Consider the following 21,169-nt stretch of genomic DNA (forward strand, 5'->3'; position numbering starts at 1 on the left):
TCTAGGGCTGGGCATGACTATCAAAAAACCAAAATATCGAACCAAATCGAATTATTTTGATTTTGGTATTTTGGTTTTCGGTTCTGTATTCGATATAGATTTTTGTATTTTTAGGTATTTTGATTCGATTTTCGATATGCGAATTTTGTATTGTTTTTGGTTTATCAAAATATATTATATTATAATATATATTAATATTATATTAATTATTAATATTAAATAATAAATATTATAGGCAAAATTAGGTCAAGACTCGAGACTTCTCTTTTCAAACTTTTCTATTTTCAGTTCTCAAAACTTGTTAAGCAGTGAGTGTCGCATGTCATCAGTTCCCACTTCCCACTTTCGACTTAGACTAATGACCGACCAGCAGCAGGCCAACGACCGACCAGCAGCAGGCCAACAGCCAACCAGCACTCCAGTCTCCAGCCGCAACCGATCGGCGAGGCAACGACCACCTACAAGGCAGCAACTGACTGGCAAGACGGCGACCATTAGCAAGGTAGTAACCGAACTAACAAAAATCGAACCAAACTGAATTATTTCAGTTCGATGTTCATACACTAATTACAAGAACCGAAAACTGAAAAAACAAAAAAAAAAATCGAAACCAAATTACTGAATGTCCAGCCCTAGTGGAATCCATTGAGATTGTTAAACCACATCTTAAGCTTGGAAGGTGCATCTACAACCATGTCGAATTTGAGGAAACGGGTCATACCTACAAGACAAAGCACAATTAAAATCCCCTCAAGAGGTAACAATTTGGTTACTACATATATATCTTTCAAATGTCACACAAGAATGATATGTCGTTAGGTCGTGGACATTGGACATATTTTGGTTGTTTACTAATGGACTTAATAAATCTTGAATATTAAGTCGTCCTAGGCTAATGTTTAAATAGGATTTTGGCTTTGTTTTACACTAGGTGGACTAGAGTTGGTTTTGAAACAAGACTTGGTTGCCTGAGCTGGACAGACTGCGGGGTTAATATAATAAATGACATTGAATAACCACAAGTCAACTATTCGTCTATTACTTCAAAAATTAAAGGATTTTTTTCTAAAGGGACAACCACGAATAACCATGTAACTGCCCTTTTTCTAATGCATACCATTTGTCGTGTAGCGAATTTCAATGCCATGAAGTGCAACAGTTATAATTTAAAAAATTAAACAAGTAAAAACAATTATACAATATAACCAACTAAATTGAATCTTAAGGTTAGAACCTATTCAAAGTCCCTAGCAGAATTGTCGTTCTGTTTTATGTTATTTTGTTTAGAAAATAGTCATCACTTAAAATTTTTTGAGAAGAAATCAAGAAAACTACATAAAATCAATTGAAATACCAAAAGGGGTTCGGGGTTCATATTAACACTTCAAGGAGGGTTTTATATAGGGGTGTGTATCAGTCGGTTCGATTCGGTTTTAAGTATTATCGGTTCAATTTATCGATTTTCAATTTTTAAATATGCTAAACCGATAACCAAACCAATAAGATATTTGTTATCGGTTTTTGGTTTATAAGTTTTAGGTCTTTAACGATTCTGTTTTTGGTTTAACCAATAAGAAAATGCTTTCAAAACAAATATATGACTTATCTAATAATTTAACGTGATACGCATACATCGAAATAATCATCCCAAACAGGACAACAAGGACCAACTTGCTGTATTTTGGCCATCACAACAAAGTCTTGGCCAATTTTTTATCACCATAATATATAAAACGAGGTCTCCTTTATGCAATAAAGAGAATCAAATAAAACCAAATCATAGACAAAAGTCAAAACAGTAGCAAATGAGGTCATGCTTATGGTAAATCATATATAAAGAAAAGACCCAACTAGATGAAGTTCTTACGTTATTTTAAAACAAAAACACAAACTGAAGTAATACTAAAAAGTAAAACCTAAAGGTTAGATAACTAAAAGTAGAGAGGAGAGTTAACTGTTAAGTAGTGTTAATTATTGCGTAGGGTCTTTATATTTTAGTATAATATACTACCAATTTTATTAATATTTTTTGTTTAATATATTACATATATGTATAACTAAAAATTAAAATAGTAAATTATTATATTCTTAATGGGTTATCGGTTAACCCAATAACCCAATATGAAAAAACCAATAATGAACCGATAACCCAATAAGTTTTTTTTGTAAAATCATTAAATAACCGTTAACCCAATAACTCAATAACAATAAACCAATAACACTTTTTTCGGTTCAATTTATCGGTCGATTCGATTTTTGCACACCTCTAATTTTATAAGCACTTGAAGTGCACTCTAACACGCGGTTATCCAACAATTAAATTTTTTTTGGCTAAGACTAAAAGATAATAGGCATGCTTAATTACTTTAAAGAAATAATCAACTTTTTACACTACTAATTTTTTGAGGAAAAAGGACATTTTTGTTTCAAATATGATTAAGTAAAGGAAGCTCCCAAATATTTAAAAAAAACAATTGAAAAGACAAACAATTACTTATTATTTTATTTATTTATTGATTTTAAAAAAAAGTATTATAAATAACTAATACAAAAGTAGCTATCTTTTGGAAATTTTGAATTAAGTTAAACTTAAGATTAATGAACAAACAAGCAATAAAAATTAAATAAATTGAAAATACAATAAAGAGAGAGATTTTGGTCCCCAGTCTAGTTTCTGTCCCACTGGGCTAGTACTTGGGCCTAATTGATGGTTTTCTTTGGGCTTTTGGCCCAACTTTTGTCTTGTCCTATATCTAACACAAAGGCTGCTGAAAAATAGATGGGCTTTGGCCCAATTACATTCAAAGAAAAAGCTGCTGGAATTTAGGGGGGGGGGGGGGTGATTGGAAGGGGCTTTCGGCCTTATTTTTACTGCTATATACAATGTATGTCCTATATTTCGTTATATACAGCTTGTATTCTATCTCCTCTTTGACTCTTGAACACCTATAATTTAGTTTTCCAATCCTGTATTTTGCGCATAAACCTCCAATTTTGAATTTGACTCCAAAGGAAAGGATTCGGAAAGAACTTTGGGCCAGCGTGACCATTCAACAAGGATTAATTACTTGGGTGGATTCCTTTTAAAAAATAATTACTTATTTTAAATATACTCTCTAATTATTACCATTTATAACAATATATAACAATATTATCTACTTTATTAAAGTTGTGTCAGCTTTCTCTCTTTCGCTTCTTTCTCTTTTTTCCGTGTCTCTCCTTATTAAGCAAGGGTGACAAATACTTTTTGATGAATTGAATGTTGAAACAAACATATCTCAAATGGAAGTTTGCTCATCTTGATTATTATTTTTCTATTTTATTTGAATTTTTATCATGTTTATATTATTTTATTTTTTAAATCTTGGTGAAAAAATATTGTTCTTTTTGTTTTTTTTTTTAACTTAAAGATGGGCAAGCCCATTTTATTGATTATTGTTCTTTTTGTTGAATAAAAAGTTTCGCACTTTTATAAATTGGAGATGTTTCCTTAATATAGTAACACAATAATCATTAGGATTAAACAATTTTATTTAGAAAAAATATTCTCTCGATATATATAGTATAATTTTCTTTGTTGATTTATTGTCAAGATTTACAATTATTAGTTTCTGCGTAACACCTTGAAGTAATGCTTAATTGTCAATATATAAAAAATTTAATACATTTTGCATTAAATGTTTAATTCTCTTCTAATTCAACTTTAATATGTGTTTAATACATTTTTAATTCATTTTGCAACTTAATGTCTCTTCATTTGTTACAATTAGATTACTTGTCTAATTCATTATTGATACAAGTTTTATTCAGTCTACGAATCATTGACTGCTCTTTCGTTTGCTACATTTTGCGTTTATGTTTAATTCTGTTCTAATTCAACTTTAATATGTGTGTAATACATTTTTAATTCATTTTCTAGTTTATTGGTGATGTGCAAGAAAAAAAATGACAAATCAGATTATTTCACTACTACTAAAAATGTATTACACACATATTAAAATTCAATTAGAAGAGAAATAAACATGAATGCAAAATGTAGCAAACGAATGAACAGTCGATGATTAGAAGACTAAATAAAACTTGTATCAATAATTAATTAGACAAGTAATCTAATAGTAACAAATGAAGAAACATAATAAATTGTCAAATGAATTAAAGTTGAATTAAAAATGTATTACAAACATATTAAAGTTGAATTAGAAGCGAATTAAACATGAATGCGAAATATAGCAAACTAAAGAACATTATGTAATCAGTAAACTGAATAAAACTTGTATTAATAATAAAATAAACAAGTAATTCAATCGTAACAAATCAACCAATAAACTACAAAATGAATAAACTTATATTAAAAGTGTATTACACAAATATTAAAGTTGAATTAGAAGAGAGATTTAAGCATGAATAAAAAATGTAACTAATGAAAGACCAACCAATGATCTATAGAGTGAATTAAACTTATATCAATAATAAATTAAACAAGTAATCTAATAGTAACAAATAATAAACTACAAAATGAATTAAATTTGCATTAAAAGTGTATTACACAATACTAAAGTTGAATTAGAAGAGAAAAATTAAGAATAAATGAAAAACGTAACTAATGAACGACAAGACAATAACCTATAGACTGAATTAAACTTGTATTATTCATGAATAAAACATGTATTATATGTGTCTTATAAATTATTTTGATTTATCACTAAAAAAATGAGGGACGGTTGCAATATGTATTAAAAATGTATTGCGCATATCTTATAAATGTATTATTAGTGTGTTACCTAAATTATTCTTGTTGGTATCACTAAGAAAGGAGTGAAGTGTGCAATATGTATTTTTCATGGATAAAACATGTATTATATCTATATTTTGATTTGTATCACTAAGAAAAAGAGCGATGTTTGCAATATGTATTACAAATGTATTGTGCCTATATTTAAATGTATTACAAGTGTGTTACTTAAATTATTTTGGTTGATATCACTAAAAAATGAGTGAAATTTGAAATATGTATTGGACATGTATTGTTCATGATTTTAATACAATTATGAAATATATCTAATATAACTATTCATTTAAGAATAGTTATTTAAATGAAAATTTCTAAAAGAAGAAAAAGAATTAAATAAAAAAGAGAGGAAGAAGAGAAAGAATGGCACAGAAAGAGACGAAGAAGAAGAAAAGTAAAAAGAAGAAGCATAAGAGAAAAAAAGGCAGAGAAAGAAGCGAAGAAGGATAGACAGTACAATTTTTTAATTAAAAAAAATGTTATATTTAGTTAGAAAATTTATATTGCCATAGATGGTAAATATTTTTTTAATATAGGATATTTATGTGATTTACCCATTCAACAATGCAAAGGATGAGAAAATTAAGCCCAAATGGACTGCTCAGTAAGGCCCATATGCATCATAAAAAAGACAAGTTCACATGTTCATCAATTCAAGCTACCGTGCAACATAAAAAAAAATCTAACAATTTATGCTACTGCTAAGAATTAACACACACAAGTTCACATGATCATTTTATTTTATTTTAGAAAAAAAAAAAAAGATGATGAAGGGAAGAAAATTAAAATTAGCATTCTGATAAGAAGAGGACTCAAAAACATGGAGGAATAGTCACTTTATTGTTTAACTAATCATGCTCATGATATGACCAAAATTAAACTAGCATTTTCCAACCTATTGGACATTAATCAGTGACCAAATGAACACTAAACAAACACTATTCTCAATTAGAATTGGAAACAAATGGAGGGAAGGTAGACATGAACAAGTAGAAAACTAAAAAATAATGAGAAAGTAAGTAGTAATTATATATATGATTTTTATACGAAACAAATTATCAAATAAATTTGTCAAATGGGATGAAATTTTTTTTATATATTTTATTTTCATATTCTTGCAAAAGTTCGTCATATGTATACATATTATTTTTTTACCATTACTATTATAATAATAATAATAATAATAATAATAATTATTATTATTATTATTATTATTATTATTATTATTATTATTATTATTATTATTATTATTATTTATGGAAGCTTAATTAAATAAATGTGGAGAGCCAAAATTGGGTGTCAACAGCTGGCAGTCTTGTTCTTTATTGATTTACGTGAACTGTGTGTGTCTATAAAGTAGTCTAGAATAAACATTTAGGCTTGTGAAACCTTAGGGGGACATAACTGGTAGGTTTGGGAAGTCTTAGGATGGCATAAAAGGCAGGTTGGGGAAGCCTTAGAGTTGCAAGAGGATCGAATGTTTAATGGTAGAGTTGACAGTAAAATGAGATAGGAAGTTGGGATCAAAGTGTTCTAGTTTATGGGCATTATACATGAGATAGTAAAAGTATGTGGATAAAGACTTGGGATGGTGTAACTTTCATAGTGCATGTTTTCTTTTGAATGTCGATCGACCGATGGCATTACCCACTGGTATGTGTTGTTTGTACTAATACTACTTTTACTATGTCACTTGGCATAGTCTGATTGCAGAGTTAAGTAATGTATCATAGGTGAAAACGATGATAATCTTCATTATATGAATATGAATGAGTTCTTCCTTTTGATGTCATCACTATGTATGCAAATCTCAAGCTTCAATTTGTGACACAATATAAAATCATACCAAACAACAATTCAAATAAAGTAGCAGCATGATCTCTCTTATATCTTGAGATTAACTTGACAAATATTATTAAGTCATACAATTTATTATTATTTGGCAAATATTTTTAATAAACAATTTAAATTTTTAAATACTGGAGAAAATTAGTATTTGAGTCAAATCCTATTGTTTGATTTTTTTTAAAAAATTTTTTTGAAAATTATCTCAAATTTTTATATTTTATAATAATACACATTATTTGTAGTTTTTGATTGAACTTCAATCCTAGTTCATTGTACAAAATTTATACAATTATATACATATTTTATACAGTTTTTATTTGAACTTGATCTCTGAAGTCACTTTCAATTGCAAGTAGCAATAATAGATTTTTTGTATAAAATCAATGGTACTCTTTTTTTTGTTTTCTTCTTCTTTTTTTAGATTCATATTAGTTGTGCTCATTGTCATGACTTTTCACGAAACATGTTCGCTATAAGATGATAATACAAACTTATGAATATTTTAAATAATTTTTAAAACTTATTGATATAAATCATATTTCTTTATAAAGTCAAATATTTTTTCAAAATCTATGGTCAAACGCATAGTAAAACTTCATCCAAAAATAACTCGCCAAAAATATTTAGGAAAGTATGGTCAAACGCTTACTTAATGATTGCCAAAATTTCTACTACGAATTTATTATCTTGACGTTTCATTACAAAGAAAATTATCTTCCTTCCAAATATTTACACTGGTCAACTAAAATCTTGTCAAATTTAAAATAACATTGAAAATTATTTCAACTAGTAAATTTATGGTTAAAGAAAAAACATATATAGTGTTCGAAGAATGGAAACTGATTAGATTGTTGGTGTCTTAACTTGGCTTGGAAATAAAGATAAAGATGTCATCTGTCAGACAAGTGAAATGAGGAGCAAACTGATTAGATTGTTGGTGTACAAGAACAAAAGCTTACGTAGCCTTTACTTTTCTCTAACATAAAGCTAACCGTTATTCATTTCTTACTTAATTCTTTCACCCATACCTTAATTATTCATTAAGAAAATTAGAGATTGTTGATGACAATGAGAGCTCATTTAACCATCCATTTATCAAAACTATTTGTAGAAGATTACTAGGAATGTAATAATTATGAGAATCCATCTGCTCCAACCTCATTCTCTATTGGCCAAATATTTATTAATCAAAATTCATTAGCCAAAGACAGATACTTTCCAAAGTTTTTTTTTATAAAAAAAAGAGACATTTTTGTGGGTAAAAACTAGGGTTGCACAAGTTTTGTGTCAAATCAATTACCCAAATCGGTAATAGGGTTATTGGGTTAATGGTTCGGGTTATTGTCGTTGTTTTAATAGTTTAGTATTCTATAATTATTGAGTTATTGGTTCAAGTTTCTATTTGACCACTTCTTTTAACGGGTGAACCGATAACCTTATAGTAATTTGTTTGATGACAATTGTTCCAATTATTTCCAATTTCAGGAAAACGGACTTGACTTGAGGGGTATTGTGCATATAGACATATTGTCTTTGATGTTGTCTTGATAAATTGTTCTCACATCCATAATTCGTTTAGTTTGTCACATTATTTTTGTACATGTAAAATATTAACGGTTAAATTGATAATCAAATCGATAACGATCAAATTAACCAACATCTTAACAGATTAGCATGTCTACAAATTGACATTCAATAACCTTCAAAATCGAATCAACGAATACATAGCCCGAATGAAAATTATGGAAAATCAAGATTTATTCCCGACATAAACAAAAAAGTTAGATGATTTATTTTCCTCTTTCAAGGCTAAACAGCAAAATTGTTTAGGACATGTAACGGAGAGAAAGTAGATATTCTATTAAATAGTCGAAGTGTATTTGAGCTGATCCGCATTTCAAAGCTATTTTCCTAGGTCATTTGTTTATCAGAATAATTAAGCTATCTCAAAGATTTAAATGATTGAGTTATCATACGTAGACTATTGACGTATTTCTATAAATAATCTAATTTGAAGTTATAGTATGTAGACTAATTAATTAGCGCACATAATCATAGATGCTGCGAGTAACATGCTTTAGGTAATATCTAATTTTGACTCGGATCCGTATGGTGATTATTTTGCTATTTGTTGTTCACTTGCATCATATATATAAAAAAAAAATGGTCAAGCTAAGACAACTTGTGTCTACACCATAATTTTATTTTATTTTATTTTAGTTTCAATCATTTTTTATATTTTTAAGTAGGATAATGGAATAGGTATGATCTCTTCACTTTTAATTAAAGGTTTTGAAATCAATCACTCTTTATCTAATACTCTATAAATTCAAAAAATCAATCACTCTTTATCTAATTGAATGAAATCCTTAATAATAATAGAGACATGAGTTTTGCAACTCTTAATTAATATAACAGTAAAATAAAAATTATATATTAAATAAAAGTAGTTGTTAGTTAGCTGGAGGAGTAGGAGGAACAAAGTAGTTTGAAACAGCTGAGGAGGACAACTCTCCAGCAACTGATACTTTCAGAAAACCCCATTTCACCAAATCTCAAATAAACTATCCCCCTATTATAATCTTAACTCAAATATTAAAAATGTTACTCTTCTCTTCCTCCTATTCTCTCACCATTAACAATCATACTCCTTTCTCATGTATTCACTTCGTAGTCGTAAAACCCCTGTCTTCTTCTCCTCCAATTTATTCAAGATGAAGCATACTGCCCGGAAGAATAATCATTTTTCCATATTCGTTGTTGTTTTCTCCATATTCCTCTTTGGATGCTTCATGTACAATGAAGACGTCAAAACAATTGCTGAATTCCCATTTTCTATGACCAGAAATCAAGATATCAACACTGCATCTTTGAATCAACAAATTGACACTAAGGTAGTGATGAATTCAAGAACAGAGCCAGAGAAGGAAAATATTGAAATTCCCACTGAAGAAGAAGAAGAGGAAGAGGAGAATATTGAATTGCCACCAGAAGATTGTGATCTTTTTACAGGGCAATGGGTTTACGACAATATAACACACCCAATTTATAAAGAACCAGAATGTGAGTTTCTTACAGCACAAGTAACTTGTATGAGGAATGGAAGGGAGGACTCCATGTATCAGAACTGGAGGTGGCAACCCAGAGACTGTTCTTTACCCAAGTATGAACCGATTCTTCATTCTTTCTTTGTTTGTCCAGTTTTCTTGAATTAACATTTTTAGAATATATTGAAATTATAGGTTTAAAGCAAAGTTGTTGCTTGAGAAACTGAGGAACAAGAGACTCATGTTTGTCGGAGACTCGCTGAATAGAAATCAATGGGAATCCATGATATGCTTGGTTCAATCTGCTGTTCCTCCAGGCCGAAAAAGCTTAAACAAGACTGGTTCTTTGTCTGTTTTCAGAATTGAGGTATATCACGATTCAAAAGTCTTTTTTTTACTTTCTTAAATTTCGTGTCAAGTCAAAATCGGGACAAACAAATTGAAACAGAGGGAGTATTACGTTAAACACTGTGATCCTGTAGTGTTGCTTACATTTTAAGTTGATAACTACTTTTGCTTAATATTTAATCTTTGATTGGTTGGATTAGATTAACTATCAGTAAGAACACAGACTAATTCTATATTTAAGTTCACCTAATACAGGTGAAGTGGTTAGTCCATCTACGAATAGTTGTTGGGCTGATCACTCTCAGTATACGTACCCCTTGATAGAAGCTTTTGAATTAATTTTCTAATGTGAACATGTAGGATTATAATGCCACAGTGGAATTTTACTGGGCTCCATTTCTGGTGGAGTCAAATTCAGATGATCCAAACATGCATAGTATATTGAACAGGATCATCATGCCCGAATCAATCGAAAAGCATGGAAAGAACTGGAAGAATGTCGATTATCTCGTCTTCAACACATACATTTGGTGGATGAATACTTTCGCCATGAAAGTTCTGTAAGTAACTATACTCACTCGACTTGATGTGTTCTTAACCTCTGCTGCATTCAGTACTTATGTTTGATATTATTCATTAGACGAGGGTCGTTCGATGAAGGAGCCACAGAATACGATGATATTGAGAGACCAATTGCTTATCGGAGAGTTTTGACAACATGGTCACAGTGGGTGGAAAACAATGTGGATGTCAATCGCACGAAAGTCTTCTTCATGAGCATGTCTCCTCTTCATATCAAGTAATCCCCATTTCCTTTCCTTTTTTATCCATTTGGTACATTTTAACTCTCAGACGTTATGCGATGGTAAAATGTGAGATGGTAATCTGAAAAATAATGTAGGTTAGCTAGCTACTACGCACAACATATTGTCGGTCTACATAAGTTAAATTTGTCATATCAAATAAGCCAATTTTCTGAGTTTTTGCTTGGTTAACTCTCTGCAGGAGTTTGGATTGGAACAATCCTGATGGGATAAAATGTGCAAAAGAGACTAGCCCAGTGTTAAACACATCAATGCCGCTAAGTGTTGGGACAGACAAGAGACTATTTGTAGTAGCAGCAAATGTTACTCAATCCATCAATGTCCCTGTTTACTTCCTCAATATCACCTCCCTATCGGAGTACAGGAAAGACGCGCACACATCTGTCCACACCATTCGACAAGGCAAAATGCTGACACCGGAGCAGAAAGCTGATCCAACCACCTATGCTGATTGTATTCATTGGTGCCTCCCTGGATTGCCTGATACTTGGAATGAGTTCCTCTATTCGCGAATTTTATCCCATTCTTAACACTAGGAATTTAATGTCCCTATATAACAAATGGTGTCCGGTCATTTTATCGTGTATTTCACTGGATAGATATCTGTCATCTCAATTGTTCATTGTGCAGCTCCACTCCAATTTCTATATTTTTTAGGAACCACAATTCTAATTTTGGTGCTTTATATTGATTTTTTTGCTGTCATTGTTATCTTTTTCCTTAAGAAAAGGAAAAATCTTGTAGCTGTGATTTGCCCTGAATTTTATGGTGGTACCAAAGATGTTGTTGGGCTTTTGTAGTCGTTCCCCCAGTTGGGTAAACATCAATGTAATTAGAAATCATTGTATAATCAAATTCTATCTTGGAAGAAAATAAATGAATAATATATACCCAACTAACAATATATTTGCAGAAACTTGTGTCATTCTTTTCTTTTCTTTTTTTGGCCAAATGTGTACATTCTTTGTAGTCCTGTCATTGAGTAGGACACACAACATACAATTTTTATATGACTGATTTAACCATAAGTACTTTGAATACATTCTAAAGTTGGGAAGAAGAAACTGGCAAGTCTTGCAGTAATTAGTACTGAATAATCCCACAATATTACTACTCCATCCGTTCCAAAATACTTGTCACATGTTTTTAAAAATCAAACTACATGAATTTTGCCCAACATTGTAGGATGTATTTTTTCATCATATTACTATGAAAAAAATTGCGACTCATATAAATTTTTATATACCTTTTAAAACCTAACTTCTCGTGAAAAGAAACCTGGCAACTTTAATGCGGAGGGAACATCATATTCCGTTTTATGGGGATACTAATTTTCTAGTTATGTATGATGAAAATATAAAAGCTCAATGTGTGACGGACGGATGTCTCAATGGAGGCAATACAAGGTATGAATTTATGGGATCCTTATATACATTCCTTAATCCTTATAGTATCTACTATCTATTGATACACTACCTCCACCTCCGTCTAGTCATGGTTTCTTTTTTTAGAGTCGGACTATAAGAATTTATAATGTATTTTTCATCATATTGATATGCAAAAAATTGTAATTTATAGTACTTTTTGTATAGTTTTTGAATATCTAATTTTTTTGGTTTAAAATATCGAATTAATGTAATGTAATTTAACTTTGAAAATTAGTCAAATTAACTTTCAAAAAGCGCAACATGATAATTAAAAGTGGACGGAAGGAGTATATGTTTAACCAAGACTAGAAGCCAATAAGGATTGGTGATTTAGCTATTTCAATTAAATTTGCTTAAGCTTGTACTTTATCTATTTCAATTCTTAATCAAAAGAGATTTTTAGTCAAATTGACTTTCGAAAAGCGCAACATGATAATTAAAAGTAGGCGAAAGGAGTGTATTTTTAACCAAGAATAGAAGCCAATAAGGATTGGTGATTTAGCTATTTCAATTAAATTTGCTTAAGTTTGTACTTTATCTATTTCAATTCTTAACCAAAAGAGATTCATTTTGCAAAGATGCAATGACAATATTAGTTCAAGTAACAATAAGTGGTAGACAGAAAAAGGAAAATACTAAGCAAAGGAAGTGTTGTAAATAGTTAATCATTTATGTTTTTTAAAGCCAGTTCAATTGTGAAAATAATTCAACAAAATGAAGGGGAAAAATGTCAGAAGTGGGATTTGAACCCACGCCCTCTTACGAAGACCAGAACTTGAGTCTGGCGCCTTAGACCACTCGGCCATCCTGACAATTGTGAACAAAATGTCTTCATTTTATATTATATAAGCACCTGTTTGGATTTTGGACTATCCAACTACAAAAAATTAACGTTAAAAACTTTTTATATAATAAATAAATAAACAAAATTTATGTCACATTAACCAAGATAAGAAATATTCCTTCTCTTTCTTCCTTCTAAAATAATATGATTCTAGTAATAATTTGTCTATAAATGTGCAATTTTTCTCATCTTGTATCGGCAATAATTCTTTGGGGGTTATGGATTCGGAATAAATTAAGTTATTTTGGATTACGTGGTTATTATTTTATTTAATATGAGATAAATAATGTCACACTCCGAGCATATCCTAGACATGGCCGGCGCTAAAAACCATTTTTGATCCCAAGCGAATTTTTGGTCTCACTTACTGCTAACTAGAAGACTGAATATCTTATGTGGAAGCTTTTAAAAAATGACCATCATAATGATTTAAACAAACATAGATCATCTCAACAACTTTATCTAAAAGTCTTAATAATAATAGTAATAATAAATGAGTTTGAGCACATCAGAAAACCACGACTCGACTAACTCATCTAGCTTATCTATGAAGCCTCTAATAACCCAAGGATAGGTGTAGGGACAAGATCCTTGACTATCTAAATACTCTACTAGCAACGTCTACTAAATATTGAATAAATTAGATAAACTGGAGCCCTTTGAAAGTAAGGAGGTCTTACCAAATGTTAATAGGAAAAGGTCCTAAAGAAGCGTCTCTTATTGATCCTGAATACATGAATCTGCATCATTCAAAGATATAGTGTCAAATGACGTCAATATATGAAATGTAGGGTATGTAAAACAACTGAATGAAACAAGTGGTAAACTAAACTGAAAGAGTAAATCTACAGGTAAACTTTAAAATAGTCAACTGAAAAGTAAAGAATGCATGTGTACTTTAACAACCAAATTTTACATGTTAATATATATGCAATAGTAGCAAATATTGAAAACAATATGATTTACTTTTCTTTGGGAGTTTATCTAACCAATAACCATCACTTTGAACATTATGATGATATAACGTCTTGCCACGTTGTCAGAGTCATCCTATATTTTGCCACAATAAAGTGTTGCTCCTAATTACACACGCAAGTATACGTGGTCGCGCAAATAATATAGTGGCTCTAAAAGATCCCAATTATCGAATCCAAAGGATTTGTTGATTAACTATTTTACTAAATTATACTAGTCTAATTATTTATTCAGGTATGCCAAAAGATTTTAATTTATATTTAAATACTAAGAATGAAATAAAAAAATTACTTACAATGGTTGGCAAATTTCAAGGCTGCAGCATGCTTAAGGTTTCATGTATCACATCTCATATAATGAATTAACTACGGTTATCAAATTACTGATTTATAGGGTTGATTTTATGATCATGATCTCCCGACTTTTAATCACCTACTCCATTAGACTGTCTAACTACATCGTTGAGCATGTATAGGTAGACTCAATTGGTGATCATTTATATTCCATACTGTTTCGTAACCAAGTTCGGTGTTTGTCTGTGTGTCAATCCTGATACAAATTTGAACAAGTGATATGCAAGAGAGTTCGAGCTCTTTGTATTTTTTGGTCTATCTACCTTTCCATCTCTCGAGTTCAAGAGTAGACAATATATTTATTTCTATGGTGATCAAACACGAAATATTAAAGCAAGAATACAAAAGTAATTAAAGTGATAACCAACATTAATTTAAAATAATCGACATTGAACAATTACCCGCAATTGAAGCCCCAGAACAAGGGTCTTTAGCTACTAATGTCTAAGAAAAGAAGAAGAAGAAAAGAGCCCTAAAAAATATTACGGCTACAAAGTATGATAAAGTTCTTCTTCACAAAATATCTCTAGGATCCTATTTATAGAGTTTAGGAAAAAAATATTTCATTTCTAGTCCAATTAGGAATCCTAAATCAACTAAAATTTGTCTGGAAAGTCGGGGTTGGCCTGGGGTAGCGCTCCACCATAGCGCAGGACTGCTAGGGCAGCGCGCTAGTAGTACACCAAAACTTGGATCTAGTAGTTTAGGCCCTGGCGCGGTGCGCTAAGGCTGCTCCAGGTGTGTTTTTCTTCACGCTCATTTTCCCTTCGCTTTCGTCGCCTCTTATTTAGCTCATACTTCATTAGAAATCCCTGCATATGCTAATCATGTAGGCTAGTTCACATTCACTGCAATACTCAATCAAAACACAATAGTTATCATCAAGAATATCCTTGAAACATAAGGCACATGCAGATAAATCATAGTAAATAGGCATACAAATACACTGAAGATCATAAAGGATGAACTTAACTAATGGATCCAATCTCTTAGTTTTTACCAGAGACTTTATGAGGAATCGTCCAAATCAACGACACAGTTCTATTCTATGCTGGTTGCACGGTTATTGGGTTTGGATTATATAACTTTTACCCAATTTGGTGTTCAATACTACTCCCAAAACAATGCAATAATGCTCAATAACTGTATTTTGTCCCATCTAGGGAAAAGTCCACCGTCTTTAATTAATACTCAAAAATGCTTCTTTATAACTGTACTGAACTTGCTTTATAAGACTATGCTTTTATGAAAAACTAGCTTCATTGCACGTGATAGCCTTGTCTTTGGATGCATACAACTGTGAAACATTATCTATACTATATTTGTCGTAATTTATCACTGGAAATGTTTGTATACTCTAGTTTACGTAATTTAACCATGTGAGAGTTTAGTTAATTTATTTTATACTTTTTATAAACCTAGTGAATATGAGTCAGTGCTAGATTTCGGATAATAGATTATGAGTAACCAGTTTGACCTCTTTGAAAATTGATTATCAGTTTGAATGATAAATAGTAGAACACTTGGTTCTCTTTGAGTACATTATTTGGGTATAATATAGTTGATTGAATTGTTTAAAATTCTACGCTAACAGGACTGTAAACAAATTATGTGTGAACTTACAATTTTTTCGGAAGAGCAAATTCACTGAAGGTCAAGCAAAAGTTAATTCACTATGAAAGCCTTGGTTCTTTGCAAATTGGAAGTAACGCATACCACAGTGGATTGTGTTGTGAGTACGCCTCTAACGTTATTAGTTCTACTCCTAAGTTAAATGTCATTACATATTATTTTGGCAAAACACATATGCAAATCCTTAAACTTGTCCCTAAATTTCATTTTGGCACTCCAACTCAACCTTGTTCCATTTTAACCCTTCAACTCCAATTTTTGTGTTCCATTTTGGCACTTCTTTCCAAAGAATCAACAAATTGGGATGTGTGTACTTCACATGCCATGACATGGCACGAAAACCAATTAAAAACGCATACACAACTCCTCTAACTTGTCCCCATTTTTCATTTTGTCATGCTAACTTAGCATTGTCCCATTTTAATCCTTCAACTCAATTTTGTATAGTATCATTTAAACACAAAATACTAAATTTATGATTTCTTTATTTTTATTTATGTTCTTCATTTCTACTTTTTCATTTTAATAATCAACATCATATCTTTTTTTTAAAAAAAAAAAATAATGGATGAAAGTGTGTTGGTTTTCTTTTTTAAACAATTAATTAAATTAAATAACACCACATATTTTTTTTCATATCTAGTCTATTTGGACTAACTCAAATATCAGCTTTCTAATTTTTCATTCAACTAAATACGAGTAAAAAAAACTCATGTTCATTGCTAATTAATAACACTAAAACAAAATGTTGAAACTCAATAGACTTCGTTAGGTAGTCATTGATTTAATTGATTTTCTTAAGAAAGAAAATCGACGCACTTTCGTCAGTTATTTTTCACGCAAAAATATACGGAAACTCTTAAAAAGAAATTGTTACTTTTGTTTTATAAAACAAAATCAATGATCATCCATCAATTTTAATTTTTTATAATAACTAACGGATGAACGCTGATTTTTAAAATGCAAAATTGCAGTTGAATAACATATATAGAAATAAAGAAATTATAAAAATAAGTATTTTGTGTTAAATGGTACATAAAAGAAATAGAGTTAAAGGGTAATCTTTTATTATTATTTTAAAAAATACTTTTTTTTGTCTTTCACTCTCTTAGAGAAAATGTGATGCACACACTCTGCCACGTCACTTAAAAGTGCCAAAATGGAACATAAAAATTGGAGTTGAAGGGTTAAAATGGAACAAATTTGAGTTGGAGTGCCAAAATGAAATTTAGGGACAAGTTTAAGGGTCTCCATATGTGTTTGACCTATTATTTTTTATAAGGACGATGTATTCTTAAAGCATTCCAACAAAATTGAATAGACCCTGGCAATGAAGTTGAATGTTCGTCTGTACTCTTCATTCAATTAAACATGTCAACTATTGGATTTGTCAGGGGATAATTGTCCAAAAGTATAAAAGTCATCTATTTCATTTTGGTTCACAATTGAGTTTAATATAGTGTAAGTTTTTATAATTACTGGTCACACCTTTTCTTTGTTTGTATCAAGGTTGTACTCAATATTATAACATTGTCAAGCTTTATCTGATTCAAACGTAAAACCTCTGCACGTTGTTCTATATCCGAAACTTCTAGCCTTATGTTTTACCTATAAAAATGGTTGAATCTTTTTAATTTTTAGTTGATATGTTTTCGTTATGCTTGCCATTTTAATTTGGCGCAAATTGGTCGTTTAATTGTTCTACACATGTAAGTAATGGGTAATCTTCTTCCACTAATGGGGAACCAATTTTGTAGTTGCATTTGGTGACCTGAGTAATCATTGTTTCTCCTCCTAACTCGAAATGATTTTTAACTATCGTGAGAAATACACATCTAGCGTGGTTGTGATAAGAATCGGGTTACCAGAATAAATAAGAAAATAATGCGGAAGCGAAATTATAGAGATTAAAGACATAAATTAAAAGATATGTGAAATTCAAGAGTAAAATCGCCAATTTCAAGATAAAGTACTAAAAACCCTAATTAATCTTAGTATTCAAAATGAGTTGATTAAGACTAATTATGATACTAATAGAGTCAATTCAAGAACTTAAATCAAAGTGATCTGGAACCCTATTACGAAGAAATTAGAGACAATAATTAGTATAAGACTAATCACGTTCTTTAATTTACGAATAGATGATGAGTCCACAAATTAGATTCATTTAGGGCTTTATTTTAATGGAAATAGTGTCCATGAATGCTTGTGTTTATCTCAATACCTGATTAAAAAGCTGAAGTTTCAGGTATTTGAAGTTTTAGTGGAAGCATGGACACTTAGGCGCAAAACGAAGCAAATAGGGCTAAAAAGAACAAGAAATGGAATCCTACGGATCGCCGAGTTTAACTTAGCGAGTCGCCGAAACGACATAAACCGCCCTTCGTTCCAGTACGCAAAGCCTTGAAGGAAGTGGATCAAAAGGCGAGGAAAGAAGCAGTCGGTGAGTCGCCGATCAGTTTCGCGAAGCAATACTGTACTGCCCAATGATCCAGAATGCAAGGATGCTAAAGGCAAGACACTGAAGGCGATGAGCTGACCAAAAGGTGAATCGCCGAGTTCATCGGCGATCTCGACTAATGTTGCCGAACAATCCTTTGTAGCACAATCTGTGAAAATGATAAATACTAGTTAGAATTGTAGTCTTAGGGAGATTTTGGAGAATTTTGGAGTGGAACGTTTTAGAGTAAAAATTATTATTAGTCTATAGTATTTTTTCTATATTTTTCTCTCAAGTTTGGAGAGGGTTTTGTGGAGACTTGAAGAAAGGAGTTCATCTCCCCAAGTTGGAAGTGAGTCTTCTTTATTCTTCTTCCGTAGCTTAATTCAAGGTTTAATTTATTATACCTAGTCGATTTCTTTATCATGTTAGGTATAATTTCTTATTTCTAGATGTGTGGCTAAAAATTTCCATTCTTGGGGTGTGATTTAACAAATATGTGTTGATATTCTTGTTGGGTCTTGCTTGCTGATAGATTAGATGTATGTTAATTGTGATTTCACCTAGTGGTGTTGGTTTAATCTAAAGGGTTTGTAGTTGCAAATACAAAGTCACCCATGTGTTTTTGGCTTGCCCGAGAGGGAGGTCGCGAAACCAAAACTACTAGACTGATGGCCTAAGGAGTGGGTCGACATGAGGTTCAGCCCGAGAGGGTGAGCCCTAGTCCCATATCCTAACACTCAGCTCGAGAGAGTGAGTGGAGTAAGGTGTAGGTTGGTCTTCATGCGGCAAATGGGTGTTCGAGAGGAATGCATTTGAAACGAGGTAAGTTGCTCGAGAGGGAACTTAGTTCCATTTAAAGCTTAGCCTAGTCACTATTGTCTTGCAAACTTCCTATTGAAAGCATCCACCCAGCGATTTATCTCAACTTGTATTGCGGTCACATCCTAAGAACCTTTCCACATACTTAATTTTCTTGTTTATTTTGTTGTTTTATCATTTGTTACAAAACCCCCATTTGATATTTGACACTTTCGTGTCACCCTCTTTAATTCACTATGTTTTTGTTCGTTAATATCTTTAGCTACGACTAGTTAGAATGTAATTTTATTTTTCTATCAATTCTCAAAATTGCTCCCTTGGGACACGACCCCAACCTTTAGTTTGGTTACTATACTATGGACGATCGTAGACACTCATACCGTAGATTAGTGTCGTTGGTCACGATAAGCATCAAAATAGCGTCGCTGCCGGGGACTGGTGTTATTTGAGAGTTTGTAGTTAATCAGAATTTTTGTTTTTCTTAGTTGTAGCTTACTAACTTTACTCGTAGTTTTGTTTTTCTTTGAGCTTTGATTTTATGCAGGCCTCCTGAAAATGGCTGAAAGAAGTGGTGCGAAGTTAGCTGAGTCGAATCAAGAAATCGAGGGCGACCTCATATTAACTACGCTGGTAACTCAGCTGAACAACTTTGCCACCAAAGTCTCAGAGGTGGAAAACCAGTGCACAAGTCTGGGGAAGTAATTACCTCCTCATGAGCGAAGGAAGTCTAGAGGAAATGGAAACAACCGTGTTGATGATACGCTTGCAAATAATTCTCCAAACGGTCAATGAACAGGATCGGGTGATAAACGAGATACAGGAAAATGTTGAAGCGTTAAACCAAATGGTTGGCTCTCACTCTAGATCGATCTAGCTGATTAGGTTGCTCTTGAGTTTTGCAATACCTCCCCTTGACTCGAATGACCTATTGGGGTTGCCTAGTAATGTTAGGGTCAATCCCAATATGCAAGATTGAGTAAGGACTTGTGTCAAGCCACGACGTTAAATAAGACGCTTCTTGGGAGGCAACTCAAGGCTTTATTGCTTTAAATTGTTTTGTTCGAATAATTGGTGTGTTAGTGTTGCAAACAAATGAGGGAAGAATTAAAAAAAATAAGAAAAATAAATAAATTTTGCAATGTGGTGAACTGAAGACCCAGTTGGAGAATCACCGACACGATCAGCGCATTCGATTTGATCCGCGCCGTTGGGACCCTAAGATAAGGGATGTCCTATAAAACTCGGCGAAGTAAGAATACATTTGGCGTATCGCCAATATGATCGGCGACATGACAAACGTCGCCGAAAGACTAGGAACTGGACGGTTAATATATTGCCAAAGACTTCAAAAATTTCAAACCATCCACTTTCCCTCGCTTTTAAGCTTCACAAATTCACCCTATATTAGTATTTTCAAAATTAGTGTCTTCAATTAGTATTATAGTTGTCAATTGGTGCTCGGAACTAGGATTTCTTTGCTGCTTAGCATTACAAAAAGCTATTTGATCAACATACAAAGTGAGTCTCTAAAACCCCAATTTTATTTTTGAAAATTTTGCACTCATTTGCAGTTATAGTATCAGGATGACGTGTGCTGGGCCTCTCTGATAGAAATAGGTTGCTACGATGTTGTTTTCAATTCGTAAACTTTGCCTAAAATGCTCAAATGATTGAATGCATTAGTGTTTGCACTTTGAATTAATTAATATCGATAAGGGTGTTGCAAGTTGGTTGTTAGGTTGATTGGGTGAAGTTTGAGTAGCCTATATGTGTGCTAAATGACGAAAATTGCTTGATGAAATAACGGGTAACACCAATCT

At 31.6% G+C, this 21,169-nt stretch overlaps 1 protein-coding gene and 1 non-coding gene across 2 annotated transcripts; one reads left to right on the forward strand and one right to left on the reverse strand.

The window, feature by feature from the left end:
* Window positions 1–9,294: 9,294 nt before the first annotated feature.
* On the forward strand, window positions 9,295–11,399 carry LOC125808338 (xylan O-acetyltransferase 1). Its single transcript, XM_049488055.1, has 5 exons — window positions 9,295–9,800; window positions 9,880–10,051; window positions 10,393–10,592; window positions 10,673–10,831; window positions 11,038–11,399. The coding sequence occupies exons 1-5, from the start codon at window positions 9,295–9,297 to the stop codon at window positions 11,384–11,386; spliced, it is 1,386 nt and encodes a 461-aa protein (XP_049344012.1). The 3' UTR covers window positions 11,387–11,399.
* Window positions 11,400–13,011: 1,612 nt separating this feature from the next.
* On the reverse strand, window positions 13,012–13,095 carry TRNAL-CAA (transfer RNA leucine (anticodon CAA)). Its single transcript has one exon. It is a non-coding gene; the product is annotated as a tRNA-Leu (tRNA).
* Between the last annotated feature and the right edge of the window lie 8,074 nt (window positions 13,096–21,169).

Source organism: Solanum verrucosum, unplaced genomic scaffold (assembly GCF_900185275.1).
Source record: "Solanum verrucosum unplaced genomic scaffold, falcon-dt-bn FXZP01000112.1, whole genome shotgun sequence".
In the NCBI taxonomy this organism is placed as follows: Eukaryota; Viridiplantae; Streptophyta; class Magnoliopsida; order Solanales; family Solanaceae; genus Solanum; species Solanum verrucosum.

Bases quoted from the DNA above. Each gene is read 5' to 3' on its own strand.
- LOC125808338 (XM_049488055.1), top strand. From the start codon at position 9,295: ATGTATTCACTTCGTAGTCGTAAAACCCCTGTCTTCTTCTCCTCCAAT. The intron at 9,801-9,879 runs GTATGAACCGAT...TTGAAATTATAG, and splicing joins AGAGACTGTTCTTTACCCAA to GTTTAAAGCAAAGTTGTTGC. The intron at 10,832-11,037 runs GTAATCCCCATT...AACTCTCTGCAG, and splicing joins ATGTCTCCTCTTCATATCAA to GAGTTTGGATTGGAACAATC.